Source organism: Pseudophryne corroboree, chromosome 2 (genome assembly GCF_028390025.1).
Source record: "Pseudophryne corroboree isolate aPseCor3 chromosome 2, aPseCor3.hap2, whole genome shotgun sequence".
Classification (NCBI taxonomy): domain Eukaryota; kingdom Metazoa; phylum Chordata; class Amphibia; order Anura; family Myobatrachidae; genus Pseudophryne; species Pseudophryne corroboree.
In genome coordinates, this window is record NC_086445.1 from 264,153,570 (window position 1) to 264,175,262 (window position 21,693).

General features: G+C 46.5%; 1 protein-coding gene across 13 annotated transcripts in view; it reads right to left on the reverse strand.

Moving 5' to 3' along the window:
• The window catches only part of PRPF40B (pre-mRNA processing factor 40 homolog B), a 380,564-nt gene that overhangs the window by 38,676 nt on the left and 320,195 nt on the right, over positions 1-21,693 (reverse strand). For all 13 annotated transcript variants that reach the window (XM_063952768.1, XM_063952770.1, XM_063952767.1 and 10 more), the window contains 2 exons: positions 13,706-13,801; positions 1,119-1,283 (listed from right to left, as the gene is read on the reverse strand). In XM_063952768.1, the coding sequence (XP_063808838.1) occupies positions 1,119-1,283; positions 13,706-13,801 (261 nt within the window). The remainder of the gene's footprint in view (positions 1-1,118; positions 1,284-13,705; positions 13,802-21,693) is intronic.

A 21,693-nucleotide genomic window follows, 5' to 3' on the forward strand; every position in this document is an offset into this window, starting at 1 on the left:
GACTGTCAAAGGGTGTTTTATATGTGTTATTACTTAAACGGCTGTTATTGTATGTTTATAAGGTTGGAAGACTCTACCGTGATGGGGAGCCTACAGTATAGGCTATGTGGCTCAAGATGTGATGTGGCTCAACCCACTAGCTTTAGCTCCACATGCCAAAAGTCGATTTTTGTGGGCAAAGCTGGATGAATTCAGACTAATAGACAGATATAAAAAGACCATATAGATTATTTCTGAATACATCTATTATATCTCACATTCAAAGTCTTAATTAATATGTTTCACAAACCGCCTCAAACTCCCCAAGTATGCCGCTAAGATATTACCTGGTACTTGTCAACTTTGACGTTGTGCGTCTGTAGTCTGATCTGGCAGATGGCATTACCCCAGGATGTCAGAAGAATTTAGGATGAAATTATGAAACTCACTTTAGAGATGAAGCGAGGAGCCCAGATCAGCCACATCAGTCATCATCAGTCAAGCCATGCACCACTTTCATATGTTTTTATAAATACTATATACATGTGATTAAATGCTGAAATGTATACCTGATTTACAATTTTAACAAAAACCCCTTTCTGTTTTCAGTTTATCTGGTACTAAAGCACCTCAGGTCACTTTATTCCTAGACAGATATATTTATCAGTATAGCATCTACAGTTCAGAAAAAATTACACTGAGAAATCCAAAATTAACACAGTAAAAAACCAGGATGACCCATATATAATACAGACGGTTAGCGGCCAGTAGTCTCCTATAAAGTGTTATTAGATGCTATGAAAATACCTGATTTTTCATAATTCCAGAAAAGCAACTGCCTTTTGCATTGCACTGAGCAGTAGTACATTTCATAGAGGCCTTGATACAAGTATATTCAGTTAATTGTGACCACAATCATTTGGTTTATGGCATACGGAGATTACAAGCAGGAGAAAGGCTTGTTGGGCAAGAGCAGTCCATTCTTGTAGTAGGACCCAGATTTCAAGGACTATTCCATTTATGAATTAGCCAATGCAGACATTTAAGCACTGGCTTGTATACAGAGTGATAACAGATTCAATGTGCACTCCTCCAGTGTAACATATCTAAATGGCATGCCACCAGCCTAGGTACCTCACCTTCTCCCCTGCTCCAGCATTGTCCCATGTAGTAAATGTGTCTGGAGCTTTCTTCTTCCCCCTTTCTGCAGGGCTGGGAGACTGTGAATGAGAGTGCTTACGGTGGTGCTTCTTGGATTTCTTCGAGTGCTTCTTGCCTTTGAAGTGATGATGCTGACATTCATTCTACAAAAGGTATGAGTATGTGTTGGAGGTAATGTTTTAACTTGTAAACTGGAAATCAGCAACAGCAGATAATGAACTTTTTTCACACATCCAAATAGACATGTTAATATAAATTAGTGTACTATGGCTGAAAACAAATATAACAATATTAAGTGGAAACAATCTGCATCTCAGTAGACCTGGAGCATGTTTAGTGGTCATTATGTCTAAGCCCTTGGATAATTACTAGTGGCAGAGGACCTTGGTTGAGCTGGATTGCTTAAACCACCACGGCAGCACAGAAGAAAGGTCTCAATGTATTATCATTATATGACTTGAGTATTGCAATGTTCAGGATTTCAAGTTACAAATAGATTAAAAGAAAAACCAAAAAACATTTTCATATTGGGTAAAGTCTTAAACACCTAATAAGCTTAAATAGATGTCTAATTCTATAGTGAGGAGTGTCTGTCCTCCATTTATTGATCTATCTAAATAACAGTAAGATATGTGTTCATTACTCCATATGGGCAGCAATCAACCTGCTTTTATGTAAAATATCTGGAAGACCTACATTAGAACCAAAAGAAAACATTGCCAGCAATTACAGCACATGACACTCGTTCTATCATTCACACTAAACATGCCACCTGTGCTCTTTATCTTTTGTCACCAAGTCCAGTTCATTGACTCTGATACTGTATGCTCTATCTTATCTTGCGTACAGACTTATCAAGTGTCAAACTGCCTTCCCTCTCTGTGACTTGCCAATGCTAGCAATTACAATTATTATCACCATCTTTTATTTATATGGTGTGCGATAGAAGCACTGGTAAAGTGATAAATGGGAGATATGTTTGTCCCAGGTTTCTGGCCTATGTATGTTGAACCCCAAGAAATGTCTGTTTGGGCTTTTAGTAAAAGTCGGATAATGGGTCCTGGGAGTGTGGATGTGACAGAGAAGGGAAAGCTCCATCCACAAGGCCCATTTTGGGTCTTTAGGCTTTCGGCCTGATAGCAGGCTAATTAGTGCCTGCACCTGTAGGAGGCTGATACAAGCTGTGTCAGGGCTTCGCTCAGAGTCTCTCTACTTGGGGAAACAGGCAACTGGCCTGTTATGAGACACTGTGATTAACTGACTGTAAGTACTGTACATATGGCTGTGTTTATGGTAGGGAAATTAGGTCCTACCACCCTGAAAGGGGGAATCTATTATGTTTAGTTAGTGCCAAGACACTAGGATTTGTTTTTATGATTTATGTACTGCACAATAAAGCTAGCCATGGCTAGATTGCATGAAAACCCTGCACTGGTGTGCTGTTTTCCTGGCTGCTGTGTGTTTGGAGGTGCCCATTTACCCCACAGGTGTTACAAGGTGTTTGCAGCCCCGTACAAGGAGTCATAATACAATTGTACATCAATAAATATATGAATGGTAACAAAACTATACAAACTCAGGATGGATTTAGTAGTGGAAGTTATGAAAGGGTAGAGTAACTCATTATCGCAAATACAAGCAAGTATGGAAATTTGTGTGTGTGCATTTGTATGGAGGGGGGGCTCCAGATTAGGACCTATTTCAGCATTCAAAGATCCTGTATCTGGCAAGTGGGCGGACGCACAGAATCAGAGTTGCTGAGGGGCATGGGAGACAGGCGAAGAGGCGTGCACTGGTGACAGGGACAGTGCTAGTGGGTAAGAATGATAGACAAATACCCTGCCTGTGAGGGCTTATACTTTAAATAGGATTAAGTGTAACCAGGAGAGTGAATTGTGAAGGAGAATAGGTGGTAGGCCAGGGGTTAGAGTAATGAACTATGATGAAGTTTGATAGACTTTTATGAAGCGGTAATTCTTAAGGTCTTGTTTGAAGGTGTGGATAATGGAAAGAAGCCTGATAGGGTGATATGATGAGGTAGTGAGAAGAAATCTTGGAGTGAAAGGAGGGGCCAGAGTTTAGGTAGCAAAGCTGACAGTGGAGAGGGCAGTGGGGAGTGTTAACAGTAATTAAGTGGATTTGTTAAGTTAGGATGAGGCATTTGAATTGTGCTCTGATGTGGATGGTGAGCCACTGAAGAAGTTGACAGAGGGACTGATAGGTTAATGCAGTGGCCACCATCATTAAGGATAGACTAAAGTTATGACAAGTGGGTGAGAGGAATGCCAGAAAAGAGTAAGTTGCAGTAGTCCAGGCAGGAAATGACGAGTGCATGGCTAAGCTTTGGTGGCATGCATGGTGAGAAAGCGTCTTATAGTCTAAAGCTAATGTAAAGATGGAAGTGGCATGATAGTGAGATGAACTGGATATGAAGTAAAGGAGAAAATAGTGCTATCGACAGGTAGAGAGAGGAGTGGAGGTGAGTGGGTTCTAGATGGGGGGAGTACCATGAGTTTGGGTTTGGACATACAAGATTGGGATTTAGAAAAACCGCTGGAAGAGAGAGGACATAGAGAGAGGTCAGGGTACTAGAGGTAAATTAGGGTGTCATCAGTGTAGAGGTGGAATTGGAGGTAGAAGGAGTTGATGAGATCTCCAAGCAAAAAGCTGTAAGGGGAGAAGAGTAGGAAGCCAAAAACAGACCTTTGAGGAACACTCAAACACAGAGGGCGAGAGGTGGGAGTGGAGTTAGACGAAGAAAGAGAAATTGGAGGTGAAACATGAGAGTATAAAGTCATGGAGACTGAGAGTGAAGTCTGACAGGAGGAAATGGCAGTCCACAGTATCAAAGGCAGCAGTCAGGTAAAGGAATACAAGATATTGAGTTGCCCTACCCTTGCCCTCATCATTTGTTTCTGAAATGTAAGAGACTATTCTTATGTTACAATATGGTTGTTGTGCAATCACATCTAAACAATCAGTTTAGTGCTATATGTCTACTTGTGGTCAGATTGTTCCCTGATCTTGTTCTTAGGTCATGAAAGAGTGTTGGCAGCTTAAGCCCAAATAGTTTTGTAAGCCATGCCATATACTGTGGTAAGAAAACATTTGTAAACCCTTTGGGAATTATCTAGATTTCTGCATAAAGTAGGCATAAATGTGATCTGAACTTCATTTTAGTCACAAGAATAGACAAACATAGGGTGGTATCTTATTAGGTGCGGCGATTTAACACACGCTAATAATGGGCTTTTTAGCCCAGTAATGCTATTGGGCTATCCAATTCCAGCCCGTTTTTACCATGTGGTAAATCATCTGTTATTGGCCGATAACACATGGGATCCATGATAACATCGCGGACCCATGTATTTCCACCTAATAACGGATCTCCTGGGGCTGGTTTTCGGGGATTATGCTTCACGTGCTTGAGGCACGCAAAGCATAATCTCAGTTAACGGGGCTAATAGGATAGCCCCGTGGGAATCCGTTAGCCGCTGTAACTCACTGCAGCTAATAGGATACCGCCAATAGTCTGCTTATGCTAATAACACACAATTATACGTTTGATGTCTTTATTGAACGCACCTGTAAACATTCACATCGCAGGGTGGAAAAAGTATGTGAACCCTTGAATTTAATAACTCGTTGACTCTCCTTTTACAGCAATAATCTCAACTAGCTATCCTTAGCTGCGGATCAGATCTGCACGTCAGTCAGGAGGAGTGTTGAACCATTCCTCCTTACAAAACGTTCGGTTATGACATCTTGGGATGGCTGGTGTGAATTACTTTCTTTAGGTCATGCCCCAGTATTTCAAATAGGTTAAGACCAGAACTCTTACTGGGCCCCTCTGGAAGGCACATTTGATACCGTTAAAGCTATTTAGTTGTTGATGCACTTCTATGTTTTGGGTCTTTGTCCTGTTGCATCACCCAACTTCTATTGAGCTTCATTTGGCAGACACTTAGGAGAATATTTACTAAAGTGCAAGTTTTTACAAGTGGAGATGTTGCCCATGGAAACCAGATTATAGCTATTATCTTCTAGAAGGTGCTAGATATATGATAAGTAGAATCTGAATGGTTGCTATAGGCAACATTTTCACTTCTAAAAACCCCTACTTTCGTAACTATACCCCTTAGCCTTACATTACATAGAAACAGAGAATTTGAAAGCAGATAAAAACTACTTGGCCCATCTAGTCTGCCCCTTTTTTAACCATATTGTTACCTCAAACCCTATTTGATTCTTATTTCTTTGAAAGGATATCCTTATGTCTATCCAATGGATGTTTAAATTGCTCTACTGTCTTAGCCTCTACCACCTCTGATGGGAGGCTATTCCACTTGCCCACTACCCTTTCTGTGAAGTTATTTGTCCTCAAATTTTCCCTGAACCTACCTCCCTCCAGTTTTAGTGTATGTCTTTGTGTTCTAATACTTCTCTTCATTTGAAGAATGCTTCCCTCCAGGACCTTATTAATAACCCTTGATATATTTGAAAGTTTCTATCATGTAACCGTTTTCCTTCTCTGCACCAAACTATACATTTTGAGAATTTTTAGTCTTTCAGGGTAAGTTTTGTGCTGTAGACAATGCACCATTTTAGTTACCCTTCTTTGTACAGTCTCTGATGTATTACTATCCTTCTGAAGATATGGCCTCCAGAATTGAACACAGTATTCTAGATGAGGCCGTACCAATGATCTATACAGTGGCATTATTACTTCTTTCTTTCTGCTGCTAATTCCTCTCCCAATGCAGCCAAGCATCTGACTAGCCTTTCTCATTGCTTTGTTATATTGCTTACCTGCCTTTACCTGAAAGTTACCTGAAATAGTGACTCCTAGATCCCATTCCTCCTCAGAAGTTTCCAATATAGTGCCATTAATACTCTATTTAGCCTTTGGATTTTTGAGACCCAAGCGCATGATTTTGCATTTTTTGGCATTAAAATAAGATTTTACTTACCGGTAAATCTATTTCTCGTAGTCCGTAGAGGATGCTGGGACTCCGTAAGGACCATGGGGAATCGACGGGCTCTGCAGGAGATAGGGCACTTTAAGAAAGCTTTGGATTCTGGGTGTGCACTGGCTCCTCCCTCTATGCCCCTCCTCCAGACCTCAGTTAGGGAAACTGTGCCCAGAGGAGATGGACAGTACGAGGAAGGATTTTTGTAAATCTAAGGGCGAGATTCATACCAGCCACACCAATCACACCGTATAACTTATGATAAACTTACCCAGTTAACAGTATGAACAACAACATAGCCACGATATCAGCGAAAACTATAACATAACCCTTATGTAAGCAATAACTATATACAAGTCATGCAGAAGAAGTCCGCACTTGGGACGGGCGCCCAGCATCCTCTACGGACTACGAGAAATAGATTTACCGGTAAGTAAAATCTTATTTTCTCTAACGTCCTTGAGGATGCTGGGACTCCGTAAGGACCATGGGGATTATACCAAAGCTCCCAAACGGGCGGGAGAGTGCGGATGACTCTGCAGCACCGATTGAACAAACAGGAGGTCCTCCTCAGCCAGGGTATCAAACCTATAGAACTTTGCAAAGGTGTTTGTCCCCGACCAAGTAGCTGCTCGGCACAACTGTAATGCCGAGACCCCTCGGGCAGCCGCCCAAGAAGAGCCCACTTTCCTAGTGGAGTGGGCCTTAACCGATTTCGGTAACGGCAATCCTGCCGTAGAATGCGCCTGCTGAATCGTGTTACAGATCCAGCGAGCAATAGTCTGCTTTGAAGCCGGGGCGCCAACCTTGTTGGCCGCATACAGAACAAACAAAGCTTCAGTCTTCCTGATCCGAGCCGTTCTGGTCACAAATCTTCAAAGCCCTGACTACATCCAGGGACTCGGAATCCTCCAAGTCCCTTGTAGCCACAGGCACGACAATAGGTTGGTTCACATGAAAAGATGAGACCACTTTTGTCAGAAAGTGAGGACAAGTCCTCAACTCTGCCCTATCCACGTGAAAAACCAAGTATGGGCTTTTATGCGATAAAGCCGCCAATTCTGAAACACGTCTCGCCGAAGCTAACGCCAACAACATGACCACTTTCCACGTGAGGTATTTCAACTCCACAGTTTTAAGTGGTTCAAACCAAGGTGACTTGAGGAAACGTAACACCACGTTAAGATCCCAAGGCGCCACCGGAGGCACAAAGGGAGGCTGAATATGCAGCACCCCCTTCACAAAAGTCTGTACCTCAGGAAGAGAGGCTAATTCTCTTTGAAAGAAAATGGATAAGGCCAAAATCTGGACCTTTATGGACCCTAATTTTAGGCCCAAGGTCACTCCTGTTTGAAGGAAGTGAAGTAGACGGCCCAAATGGAACTCCTCCATAGGAGCAGCTCTGGCCTCACACCAAGAAACATATTTCCGCCATATACGGTGATAATGTTTCAACGTCACGTCTTTCCTAGCTTTGATCAGGGTAGGAATGACTTCCTCCGGAATTCCTTTTTCCGCTAGGATCCGGCGTTCAACCGCCATGCCGTCAAACGCAGCCGCGGTAAGTCTTGGAACAGACAGGGCCCCTGCTGCAGCAGGTCCTGCCTTAGAGGAAGAGGCCACGGATCTTCTGTGAGCAACTCTTGCAGATCCGGATACCAAGTCCTCCGTGGCCAATCTGGAACAATGAGGATTGTTCTGACCCTGCTTATTCTTACAATTCTCAACACCTTGGGTATGAGAGGAAGAGGAGGAAACACATAGACCGATCTGAACACCCAAGGTGTCACCAGAGCGTCTACCGCTACCGCCTGAGGGTCCCTTGACCTGGCGCAATACCGCTTTAGCTTTTTGTTGAGACGGGACGCCATCATGACGATTTTAGGCAGGCCCCACCGATCCGCGATCTGTGCAAAGACTTCTTGATGAAGTCCCCACTCCCCCGGATGCAGGTCGTGCCTGCTGAGGAAGTCCGCCTCCCAGTTGTCCACCCCCGGGATGAACACCGCTGACAGCGCGCTTACATGGCCTTCCGCCCAGCGTAGAATCCTGGTCGCTTCTGCCATGGCCACTCTGCTCCTTGTTCCGCCTTGGCGGTTTATATGAGCCACTGCCGTGACATTGTCTGACTGAATCAGAACCGGTCTTCTCCGAAGTAAGTTCTCCGCTTGACGCAGGGCGTTGTATATGGCCCTCAACTCCAGGACGTTGATGTGGAGACAAGTCTCCAGGCTTGACCAGAGACCTTGGAAATTTCTTCCCAGTGCCACTGCTCCCCAGCCTCGGAGGCTTGCGTCCGTGGTCACCAGGACCCAGTCCTGAATGCCGAACCTGCGACCCTCTAGAAGGTGAGCACTGTTCAGGCACCACAGGAGAGATACCCTGGTCCTGTGAGACAGGGTGATCCTTTGATGCATTTGTAAATGGGACCCGGACCACTTGTCCAAGAGGTCCCATTGAAAAGTCGTCGCATGGAATCTGCCGAAAGGGATGGCCTCGTATGAAGCCACCATCTTCCGCAGGACCCGCGTGCACTGATGCACTGAAACCTTCTTTGGTTTCAATAGGTTCCTGACCATGGTCATGAGTTCCTGAACCTTTTCGATCGGAAGAAAAAACTTTTTCTGGTCTGTGTCTAGGATCAGGCCCAGAAAGGTCAGACGTGTTGTAGGAACTAGCTGGGACTTCGGTATATTGAGAATCCAGCCGTGTAGCTGCAACGTCTTCATGGACAGAGACACGCTGTCCAGCAACTTCTCCCGAGATCTCGCCTTTATTAGGAGATCGTCCAAGTATGGGATAATTGTGACCCCCTGCCTGCGCAGGAGCACCATCATTTCCGCCATTACCTTGGTGAAAACCCTCGGGGCCGTGGAAAGCCCAAACGGCAACGTCTGAAATTGGTAGTGACAGTCCTGCACTGCAAATCTCAGGAACGCCTGATGGTGGGGGGGGGGGGGGGATTGGAACATGAAGGTATGCATCCTTTATGTCCAGGGACACCATCCAATCCCCCCCCATCCAGGCTGGCGATGACCGCCCGGAGTGATTCCATTTTGAACTTGAACCTTTTCAAGTACAAGTTCAGAGATTTCAGGTTTAAAATGGGCCTGACCGAACCGTCCGGTTTCGGGACCACAAACAGGGTTGAATAATATCCCTCTCCCTGCTGGAGATGAGGAACTGTGACAATCACCTGTTGAACATACAATTTTTGGATTGCTGTCAACACTGACTCCCTCTCTGACGGGGAAGTCGGCAGAGCCGATTTGAAAAACCGGCGAGGAGGCAAGTCTTCGAATTCTAGCCTGTATCCCTGAGCAACAATCTCTACTGCCCAGGGATCCACCTGCGATTAAACCCAGACGTGGCTGAAAAACCGAAGACGAGCCCCCACCAGATCTGCCTCCCCCCGGGAAGCCCCAGCGTCCTGCGGTGGACTTTGCAGACGCAGGGGAGGACTTCTGCTCTTGGGAACTAGCTGTGTGCAGCTTCTTTCCCCTGCCTTTTCCTCTGGTAACAAAGGACGATCCCCGCACCTTCTTGTTTTTATTGGAACGAAAGGACTGCATTTGATAATGAGGTGCCTTCTTAGTATGCTGCGGGGGGACATAAGGTAAGAAATTCGACTTACCAGCCGTAGCCGTAGAGACAAGGTCCGAGAGGCCGTCTCCAAACAACTCCTCCCCCTTGTACGGCAAGGACTCCATGTGCCGCTTAGAATCGGCATCTCCCGTCCACTGCCGGGTCCACAGGAGTCGCCTAGCAGAAATAGACATAGCATTTATTCTGGAGCTTAATAAACAAATGTCTCTCTGAGCATCTCTCATATACAAGGCAGCATCTCTGATATGCTCTATGGTCATTTGAATGGCATCCCTATCTAAGGTGTCAATCTCCGCAGATAAGGAATCTGCCCATGCCACAACCGCACTACAAACCCAGGCCGACGCCATAGCCGGTCTAGCAATAGTACCGGAGTGAGTGTAAATGTGCTTCAAGGTAATTTCCTGCCTGCGATCAGCCGGTTCCTTGAGGGAAGCCGTATCCTGAGAAGGCAGTGCCACCTTTTTGGACAAGCGTGTCAGCACCTTGTCCACTTTTGGTGAAGAATCCTTTTGGGAACTTGTGGTCTCCTATCTGGAGAGTCCCAAGCCTTTTCGCACAATTCACTTAATTCAAATGATGATGGAAAAGTGACTTCAGGCTTTTTCTCTTTATACATGTGTACCCTCGTGTCAGGGACAGGGGGTTCCTCAGTAATATGCAAAACCTCTTTAATGGCCATAATCATGTACCGAATACCTTTTGCCACCTTCGGCTGTAATTTTGCATCTTCATAGTCGACACTAGAGTCAGAATATGTGTCGGTATCTGTGTCATCGATCTAGGATATGGTGCGCTTCTGAGAGCCCGACGGGCCTGGCGCCACAGGGACAGGCATGGACTGGGTACCTGACTGATCCCTAGCTTCTGCCTTGTCTAACCTTTTATGCAATAGATTGACATTTGCATTCAAGACATTCAGCATATCCACCCATTCCGGTGTCGGCGTTGCCGACGGCGACCTGACATTCAAACACTCCCCCTCCACAGTAAGCGAGCCTTCCTCGTCAAACATGTCGACACACGCGTACCGACACACTTCACACACACACAGGGAACCCCTTTTCTGAAGACAGTATCCCTGTCAAGGCCCTTTGGAGAGACAGAGAGAGAGAGTATGCCAGCACACACCCCAGCGCAATAACCCTGGAGACCAACACAAAATGTTTTTCCCCAGCAGCGCTGTGTAATATGTAAACTGCCAATTATGTGCCCCCCCCCTCTCTTTTAAGCACCCCTCCACCGTGTGTAAGCAGGGGAGAGTCCGGGTAGCTTCCTCTCAGCAGTGCTGTGGAGAGAAAATGGCGCTGGTGAGTGCTGAGGGAGAAGCCCCGCCCCCTCGGCGGCGGGCTTCTGTCCCGCTCAAACTTAGTAAAATATGGTGGGGGCTCTTTTATATACATGTACAGAGCCCACCTGTACATGTATATAGTCTTTTTGCCATGCAGAGGTTTATATTGCTGCCCAGGGCGCCCCCCCCCCCCCCCCCTGTGCCCTGCACCCTTACAGTGACCGGAGTGTGTGAGGTGTATGGGAGCAATGACGCACAGCTGCAGTGCTGTGCGTTACCTCAGTGAAGCTGATGGCTTCTGCCACCTGAGACGTCTGCTGACTTCTGTACTTCTGGCTCTGTGAGGAGAACGTCGCCGCAGCTCCGGGGGTGGACGCCCAGTAAGAACCTGCGTTCACCCCCTCTGGAGCTAATGGTGTCCAGTAGCCGAGGAAGCAGAGCCTATCTTTGACAAGAAGGTCTGCTCCTCTCTCCCCAGTCCCTCGATGCAGGGAGCCTGTTGCCAGCAGTGCTCCCTGTGAAAAAGTAGTAAAAAGTAGAAAGAAAAATCCAAACAAAAATGCTTTCAGGCAGAGAACTCTGGAGAGCTCTCTGCAGTGCACCCATCTTGCTCTGGGCACAGTGTAAAACTGAGGTCTGGAGGAGGGGCATAGAGGGAGGAGCCAGTGCACACCCAGAATCCAAAGCTTTCTTAAAGTGCCCTATCTCCTGCGGAGCCCGTCTATTCCCCATGGTCCTTACGGAGTCCCAGCATCCTCAAGGACGTTAGAGAAACTGTAATTGCCACGCTCTTGACCATTCCTCTAGTCTACCTAGATCATCAATCATTTGTTTTAAACCTCCTGGTGTGTCTACCTTGTGTCCCAGTGACCTATATTCTAGCACCGGCCTTGTGACCCTATTTGGGATGCTGGTGTTGGCATTCCGAGTAGTGTTGGGATCCCGGCATCGGTACCTCGATTGCCGGGATCCCGACCGCTGGGATTTTGACCGAATCCCCACTCTGAAATATTGTTTTCCATTGAGAGCAAGCAACCTCAAACCATAATGCTCCGTCACCATTTTTTTTCTCAACACAGTGTTGTGTGTTCCTTCCAAACAACACAACTTTCATTTAATCCATACTCAGAACATTTGCCAGTAGCAAAGACAAACATTAAGATGCTATTTAGTGAAATTCAGATGTGCTGAAATATTTTTATGGACAACAGTGGCTTCTTCCGTGGTGTCCTCCGATGAACACCATTCTTGTTCAGTGTTTTACATATGGAATACATACGTGACAAGGGCGTTTCTAGAGAAGCGGAGGCCTGTGTGCCAGCTCCATCTAGGCCCCCTCCTCTCATGCCGGCGGCAGCGCTTAACTCTGGGCACTAGGGTACCTAGGGGACAATAGGGCTGTCCCAGAGTCTACAGCGCATGCGCAGATCGCTGGGAAAATGGTGCTGTGGCCATTTTCCCAGTGATTTTCCTACTGCGCATGCGCAAAATGCCATGCCATTTTCCTAGTGATTTCTGCACCGCTGCTGCTGCCCTGTGGGACTCCAGAGGGTGAGTATTAAAAATAATGGGTGCAAGATGTACGGTGTGGGCCCCCATGGTCCCCAGGGGCCCATGTGCACCGCACACACTGCATCCATTATAAATACGTCAGTGATATGGGATCCCGGCATTTGGGATGCCAGCTGTCAGAATACCGAAAGCAGCATCCTGGCGCTTAACATCCCGATAGCTGCTATCAAGTAATGTAAATCTGATCCCTTAACCCTAACCCACCTTTCCCACAGCCTAACCCTAACTCCCCCACACCACCACCTGCAACCTAACCCTAACCTTCCCCAGTGGTGCTAACCCTAAACTCCCCTACCTACAGCCTAAACCTAGCTATCCCTCCCCCGCAGCCTAACTCTGACCCTTCTTGGTGGTGTCCCCCTCCCCGAAGCCTAACCCTCCCCCTGCAGCCTAAACGTTACATATTGCACACTTGTGAACAGATGACATGTTTGCGAGATGCAGAGATTTCTGTAGTCTCTAGCTGACATTCTAAGATGATTTTTATCCTCTTTCAGCATTCCGTACTGTGCTCTTACAATCATCTTTGCAGGACAGTCACTCCTATGAGGTTGGCAATAGAGCTGGACTTTCTTAATTTACTTTGTCTTATTTACTGTTGAACATCAAGGCTTTTAGCGATGTCTTTGTAACCCTTCCAACTTTGTGTAAATCAACAATTCTTAATCTTAAATCTCCTGAAATCTCATTTGTTGAAGGCATAATTTACATCAGGCAATGTTTCCTGTGAAGGAAAAACCCAAACTTTGCCAGTGGATTTTATAGGACAGGACAACTCTAATCTGCACATACACTCTTGTCTCATTGAATGGACTTTAGATTAGCTAACTCCAGATGCCATGAATGTTAAAAAGAGATATGTAGTATGGATGAAAAAAATCCAATAATTTGTGTGTTGTTTAAGCAGACTGTGTTAGGTGAGATCAGATCACATTTTATGATCAGTTTATGCACAAATTCAGATAATTCCAAAGTGATAATTGAGGATCAGGGAAGTAAGTGATCACTTTACATAGATAGCATATGTGAATTGTACCTCACATACAGTATTTTTGAATAATGGACTAATTCTAGACCCTAACTAAAAAGTGGGACAAAGGCCATAGATTTGAAAGCACGATCAAACCTCAATAGAAAGAAGAAACTCCTTAAACAGACGGATCCTTTCCGATTCCACTGTGATCTGATCAAAAGCACTGTCACCCACAAAACGCTCCCGTACCTGCAGAAAAATAGGAATGGTCTCACATAATGAATAATCCCAGGAACACTGGAATGACAAGCATATGTTTTCTAATGTGATACAGGTTGAGTATCCCATATCCAAATATTCCGAAATACGGAATATTCCGAAATACAGAATTTTTTGAGTGAGACCGAGATAGTGAAACCTTTGTTTTCTGATGGCTCAATGTACTCAAACCTTGTTTAATACACAAAATAATTAAAAATATTGTATTAAATTACCTTCAGGCTGTGTGTATAAGGTATATGAAACATAAATGAATTGTGTGAATGTACACACACTTTGTTTAATGCACAAAGTTGTTAAAAATATTGGCTAAAATGACCTTCAGGCTGTGTGTATAAGGTGTTTATGAACCATAAATGCATTCTGTGCTTAGACTTGGGTCCCATCACCATGATATCCCATTATGGTATGCAATTATTCCAAAATACGGAATAATCCGATATCCAAAATACCTCTGGTCCCAAGCATTTTGGATAAGGGATACTCAACCTGTAGCAGCTTAAATAAAATTGATCTGAATAAAGGCTATGTAGGCCTCTAGAACGAGGGTGCTATTCAGGGTCTGATTCAGTGGACGCTAATGCTGCGCAGCTGCGACATTTGTTGCGGAGTCGCAGTGATGCTAATATGCAAATACTAGTTTCAGATTTCCCTTCTGTACTAGTCTGTGCCAACTGTGAAAGCCCTGAGACTCTCATACTGAATGCCTGGGGACAGCATGACTCCGCCAGTGGTTCTGGAAGCTTCACCATCGGCATCACCATCACGTGCACCATCGAGACTTGCACCAGCCAGTGGCAGGCACAGTGTCACCTTCTGAAACTCCTCTAAACATGGACTCTGTGGCTGCAAATCTGTGTTTTTGAACTTGGCTGCATAAACTGACACGTCCATGATGCAGTCTTTTTTTCGCTTACGTCCTAGGGGATACTGGGAATCCATTTAGTACCATGGGGTATAGACGGGTCCACTGGGAGCCATGGGCACTTTAAGAAATTGATAGTGTGCGCTGGCTCCTCCCTCTATGCCCCTCCTACCAGACTCAGTTTAGAAAATGTGCCCGGAGGAGCCGGTCACGTCTCTGGCAGCTCCTGAAGAGTTTTCTGCATTTATTTTCTCAGTTTGATATTTTCAGGCAGGATTGGATGGCACCAGCCTGCCGGCTTCGTGGGACTCTCAGTGTTAATGGTCCCATTCCCTGCTGACAGGACACTATCTCCTGAGGGAACTATTCGCAAGCCCCACCACAACGAGCGTACATTCTGCAGCACGCCGCCACCCCTAACAGAGCCGGAAGAATGAAGAGTGGTGAGTACTAAGCCGGCGTCCCGGTTAGTGGGTCGCCGGCCATTATGGCGGCATGAAGGTATGGAGACGCATGACTTCTAAATGAGGTGGACTGCATCTCCCGCTGTGTATGGGCACAGATGCTGAACAGTGGACACAGTTCCCAGACTGGCAACAAAGCCACAAAAGGAGTCTGTCTCCATTTTATGCACATAGACACATACAGCCAGTATAAAAAAGAGCGGGAAGACCGCGCGCCATTGAAGGGGGTTCACTATGAGCGGATCCAGCAGCTTACCAGCGCCATTTTCCCTCTGCAGCTGACACAGACACTGACTGGCAGGGACGCGCAGCTCCTCCGGAGAGACTACAGATTACCTCAGCGGTACCAGGGGGTCATAGCAGGGGGGGGGGGGGGGGGGGGAGCGATTATTAGTGTACTAAGTCCCTAATCTAGGTACTTAGTGTGCGACCCGGCTAAGCTTGGCATTAGCGTTAAGGGCGCCGTGTGCTGGTTCCATACTCCCTCTGTGTCTCCATGGAAGAGCTCTTTGTGGGTTAATTGTGCATTTAACCTTTTCCTGTGTGTGTGTGTGTGTGTGTGTGTGTGTGTGTGTGTGTGTGTGTGTGTGTGTGTGTGTGCTGTCACTGTTACAATATGTCAGGCAAAGAATGTGATTCATGTAAGGCACAGTGTTCCTGTTCTCCAGGGGGTTCACTAGTGTGTGCTCAGTGTAGTATCCCTTCCCAGGCTAGTGGGGCAGAACCAGCATGGCTGGACTCCATTAGGGGAATGATTTCTACAATCTCTACTAAGTTATCTCGGAATGAGAAAGAGACGCAATACTTAAGACAATCTATTACTGAGTTTATGAAAAGAGACTCAGTACCCAAACCAGCATCTCAGTCCCCTGCCATTTGTCCACAAAAACGTACTTTGGCCCATGTCCTGCAGTCTGACTCTGATGATGAGGGGTCAGACATGGAGGAGGGTGAGGTGGACTCAGAGGTGGGGGAGGGTACTCTGTCACAGGGAATAGAGGCGCTCATAGAGGCTATCAGAGTAGTTCTGAATATCCCTGATAAGGTGACAGAGGAGAGTGAGGAATCTTATTTTAATATAAAAAAAAGAAATCCTCAGCCACTTTTCCTATGTGAAAGGAACTATATACCCTATTTGAAGAACCGTGGGTTAATCCTGATAGGAAATTTCAAATCCCTAAACGGTTATCATCTTTTCCTTTTTCTCGTGGGGATAGGAAAAAATGGATGAATCCACCGATAGTGGATACATCAGTCTCCAGGCTCTCACGAAAAAATTGTATTGCCTGTCCAGGGTGGGGTGCAGCCTCCCTAAAAGACGCGGCTGATCGTAAAATTGAGACTACGCTCAAATCTTTGTATACAGCTGCTGGGGTGGCCCAGAGACCCACTACAGCATGTGGGTGGATTACAAGAGCCATTGCTAAATGGTCGGATAACCTGATTAAAGGGTTAGACACCTTGCCTCAGGAGGAGGTTATTTTATTCCTGCAACATATACAGGACTCTGCAAACTTTATGGTGGAAGCCATAAAAGAAATAGGCTTGCTTAATGCACGCACTACAGCTATGGTAGTGTCGGCACACAGGGGCTTATGGCTAAGCTAGTGGACTGCAGACACGAACTCCAGAAAAGGCGTGGAAAGCCTACCCTTCACAGGTGAGGCCTTATTTGGAGATGAACTAGACAAATGGATCACCAAAGCTACTGCGGGTGAGTCCACATACCTACCCTCTGCAGCTACCCCAGCTAGGAAGGCCTACTCAGGACCCAATTTACAGTCCTTTCGGACTGCCAAGTTTAGGGGCAAGGCCAGAGGTCCTTCTACCGCTACCAGAGGTGGTAGAGGTAAACCACGTAAACCAGCGACTGCTGGTACACAGGAACAGGGCTCAGGGTCTGCTTCCTCAAAACCTTCAGCATGACGGTGGACCGCGATGGAGGAGGTTATTTTGTTCCTGCAACATATACAGGACTCTCTTCAGTCACATCTGGCAAGATCGTGCCAGGATCCCTGGGTCATAGACATTATATCCCAGGGTTACAGACTGGAGTTCCAGGAGGTCCCACCTCACAGATTCTTCAAATCAGGCTTACCAATTTCACAAGAGGCAAGTATAACCTTACAGATGCCATTCAAAAACTGGTAGAGACCCAGGTCATTGTTCCAGTTCCACCTCACCTACTAAACAAGGGTTACTATTCCAGCTTGTATGTAGTACTTAAACCGGACGGTTCGGTAAGACCGATTTTGAACCTCAAGGTGTTAAACCCATACTTACGAGTGTTCAAATTAAAGATGGAGTCTCTGAGAGCGGTGATCTCAGGTCTGGAGGAGGGGGAAATCCTAATGTCCCTGGATATCAAGGATGCGTACCTTCACATCCCAATCTGGCTGCCTCATCAGACTTATCTACGGTTTGGTCTGCAGGACTGTTGCTACCAGTTCCAGGCCCTGCCATTTGGTCTCTCCACAGCACGAGGGTGTTCACCAAAGTGATGGCAGAGATTATGTTCCTTCTCCGCAAACGAAGAGTGAACATAATTCCGTACCTGGATGATCTTCTGATAAAGGCACAGTCCAGGGAGCAGTTGTTGGAGAGCATTGGTCTCTCAACCAGATTACTCCTGGATCACGGGTGGATTCTGAATCTACCAAAATCTCACCTAGAACCAACACAGAGGCTTCATTTCCTGTGAATGATACTGGACACAGAGTCTCAGAAAGTATTCCTTCCCTTGGAAAAGGCAGTGATAATCCAGTCGATGGTTCAGGTTGCCCTGAAGCCAACTCGGATCTCGGTGCATCTCTGCATACGCCTTCTGGAGAAAATGGTGGCCTCTTACGAGGCGATTCAGTACGGAAGGTTTCATGCGAGGCCCTTCCAATTGGATCTGTTGGACAAATGGTCCGGATCGCATTTCCACATGCACCAGAGGATTCGGCTGTCGCCAAAAGCCAGGATATCCCTCCTGTGGTGGCTACAAAATTCTCACCTACTCGAGGGTCGGAGGTTTGGAATTCAGAATTGGGTTCTACTAACCACAGACGCAAGTCTCAGAGGTTGGGGCACAGTCACCCAAGGGATACAGTTTCAGGGAATATGGTCAAATCTGGAGGTCGTCCTTCCGATAAACATCCTGGAACTCAGAGCCATCTACAATGCTCTTCTGCAGGCCTCGTATCTTCTTCAGAATCAGGCCATTCAGGTCCAGTCGGACAATGTGATGGTGGTGACGTACATAAACCGACAGGGCAGAACGAAAAGCAGAGCCACAATGTCAGAGGTGTCAAAAATTCTCCTCTAGGTGGAAAAACACGCTGTGGCGTTGTCGGCGGTCTTCATTCCGGGAGTGAACAACTGGGAAGCAGACTTCCTCAGCAGACACGACCTGCACCCAGGGAAGTGGGGCCTTCAAACGTAGGTGTTCCAGTGGCTGACGCATCGGTGGGGTTACCCACAGATCGACATGATGGCATCTCGACTCAACAAGAAGCTCAAGCGATATTGGGGGTCATTCCGAGTTGTTCGCTCATTATATTTTTCTCGCAACGGAGCGATTAGTCGCTAATGCGCATGCGCAATGTCCGCAGTGCGACTGCGCCTAGTAAATTTGCTATGCAGTTAGGTATTTTACTCACGGCATTACGAGGTTTTTTTCTTCGTTCTGGTGATCGTAATGTGATTGACAGGAAGTGGGTGTTTCTGGGCGGAAACTGGCCGTTTTATGGGTGTGTGCGAAAAAACGCTACCGTTTCTGGGAAAAACGCGGGAGTGGCTGGAGAAACGGAGGAGTGTCTGGCCGAACGCTGGGAGTGTTTGTGACGTCAAACCAGGAACGAAACTGACTGAACTGATCGCAGTTGCCGAGTAAGTGTGGAGCTACTCAGAAACTGCTAAGAAGTGTCTATTCGCAATTTTGCTGATCTTTCGTTCGCAATTTTGATAAGCTAAGATTCACTCCCAGTAGGCGGCGGCTTAGCGTGTGCAAAGCTGCTAAAAGCAGCTTGCGAGCGAACAACTCGGAATGAGGGCCATTGTTCCAGGTCAAGAGACCCTCAGGCAGTGGCGGTGGACGCCCTGATAACTCCGTGGGTTTACCAGCAGCTGTACGTGTTTCCTCCATTTCCTCTGATCCCAAGAATTCTAAAAAGAATCAAAAGGGAAAAGGTTCAAGCAATCCTCATTGCTCCGGACTGGCCACGAAGGGCCTGGTATGCGGATCTTCTCGAAATGCTGATCGAAGATCAGTGGCCTCTACCTCTTCGAGAGGATCTTCTGCAACAGGGCCCGTTCGTCTATCAAGACTTACCATGGCTACATTTAACGGCATGGAAGTTGAACGGCTGATCCTAGCCATAAGAGGGATTCCTGACAAGGTCATCCCAAGGTCATCCCTACTATGATCCAAGCCAGAAAGGAGCAACGTCTAAACATTACCATCGTATTTGGAAGAAATATGTCTCTGGGTGTGAAAGCAGACAATCTTCTGCGGGGGAATTTCATCTGGGACGTTTCCTGCCCTTTCTGCAGACGGGAGTTGATGTGGGCCTACGCCTAGGCTCCATAAAAGTCCAGATTTTGGCCTTGTCTGTTTTCTTTCGGAAACAATTGGCTTCTCTCCCTGAGGTCCAGATGTTTTTCAAAGGTGTTCTGCACATTCAACCTCCCTTTGTGCCCCCCACGGCACCTTGGGATCTCAATTTGTTGCTGCAGTTCCTCCAATTGGCTTGGTTTGAACTGATACAGGAGGTAGATGTAAAGTATCTTACATGGAAGACCGTCACACTGTTATCCTTGGCTTCAGCAAGGCGTGTGTCGGAACTGGGGGCATTGTCTCACAAGAGCCCCTACTTGATTTTCAATGAGGATAGAGCTGAATTTAGGACTCATCAGTAATTACTTCCTGGTGTCCACGTTTCACATTAACCAACCTATAGTGGTTCCGGTTGTTACGGATGCCTAGGCTACTTCCAAGTCTTTGGATGTTGTAAGGGTTTTGAAGGTATATGTGAAGCGGACTGCTCGTCTCAGGAAATCGGACTCATGGGCCCTCATTCCGAGTTGTTCGCTCGTTATTTTCCTTCGCATCGGTGCGATTTTCCGCTAACTGCGCATGCGCAATGTTCGCACTGTGGCTGCGTCAAGTAAATTTGCTAAGAAGTTTGGTATTTTACTCACGGCATTACAAGGTTTTTTCTTCGTTCTGGTGATCGGAGTGTGATTGACAGGAAGTGGGTGTTTCTGGGCGGAAACTGGCCGTTTTATGGGTGTGTGTGAAAAAACGCTGCCGTTTCTGGGGAAAACGCGGGAGTGGCTGGAGAAACGGGGGAGTGCCTGGGCGAACGCTGGGTGTGTTTGTGACGTCAAACCAGGAACGAAACTGACTGAACTGATCGCAGTGGCAGAGTAAGTCTCGAGCTACTCAGAAACTGCTAAGAAATTTCTATTCGCAATTTTGCGAATCTCTCGTTCGCAATTCTGCTAAGCTAAGATTCACTCCCAGAGGGCGGCGGCTTAGCGTGTGCACTGCTGCGAAAAGTGGCTAGCGAGCGAACAACTCGGAATGAGGGCCATTGTTCGTTCTTTATGATCCTAATAAGATTGGGTGTCCTGCTTCAAAACAGTACATTGCACACTGGATCAGGCTCACTATCCACACGCTTATTCCACGGCAGGTTTGCCGATTCCAAAATCTGTATAGGTCCACTCTACTAAGTTGGTGGGTACTTCCTGGGCAACTGCCCGGGGGGTGTCTCAGCTTTATATCTCTGCCAAGTAGCTACTTGGTCAGGTTCGAACACGTTTGCTAAGTTTTACAAGTTCAATACTTTGGCCTCTGAGGACCTTCAGTTTGGTCAGTCAGTTCTGCAGGAACCTCAGCACTCTCCCACCCGGTTTGGGAGCTTTGGTACTTCCCCATGGTACTAAATGGATTCCCAGTATCCCCTAGGACGTAAGAGAAAATAGGATTTTAATTACCTACCGGTAAATCCTTTTCTCGTAGTCCATAGGGGATACTGTGTGCCCGCCTGGTGCTTCGTTCTTCCTGCACGGTTACTAGTTAAGTATTCTGGTTGGTTCAGCTGTTGCTGTTCCTGTTTCAGGCTTGGTTAGCATGGCTTTCCTCTTGTTCTGTGTATGCTGGTTCGTAATCTCACCACTTTCCTTATCTATCCTTCTCTCAAAGTATGTCCCTCTATCCTTCTCTCAAAGTATGTCCATCTCCTTGGGCATAGTTTCCTAGACTCAGTCTGGTAGGAGGGGCATAGAGGGAGGAGCCAGCACACCTAATCACACTTCTATAGTGCCCATGGCTCCTAGTGGACCCGAGTATACCCCATGGTATTAAATGGATTATCAGTATCCCCTACGGACTACGAGAAAAGGATTTACTGGCAGGTAATTAAAATCCTATTTTTTGCAGTCAAATCAGGTCATCTCCCAGTCACTGCCCAGGAATGCCCATAATTTTGTGTTACCATCAACTCTGAACCTGATTAATATTTGTACGCAAACCCAATGGTTTG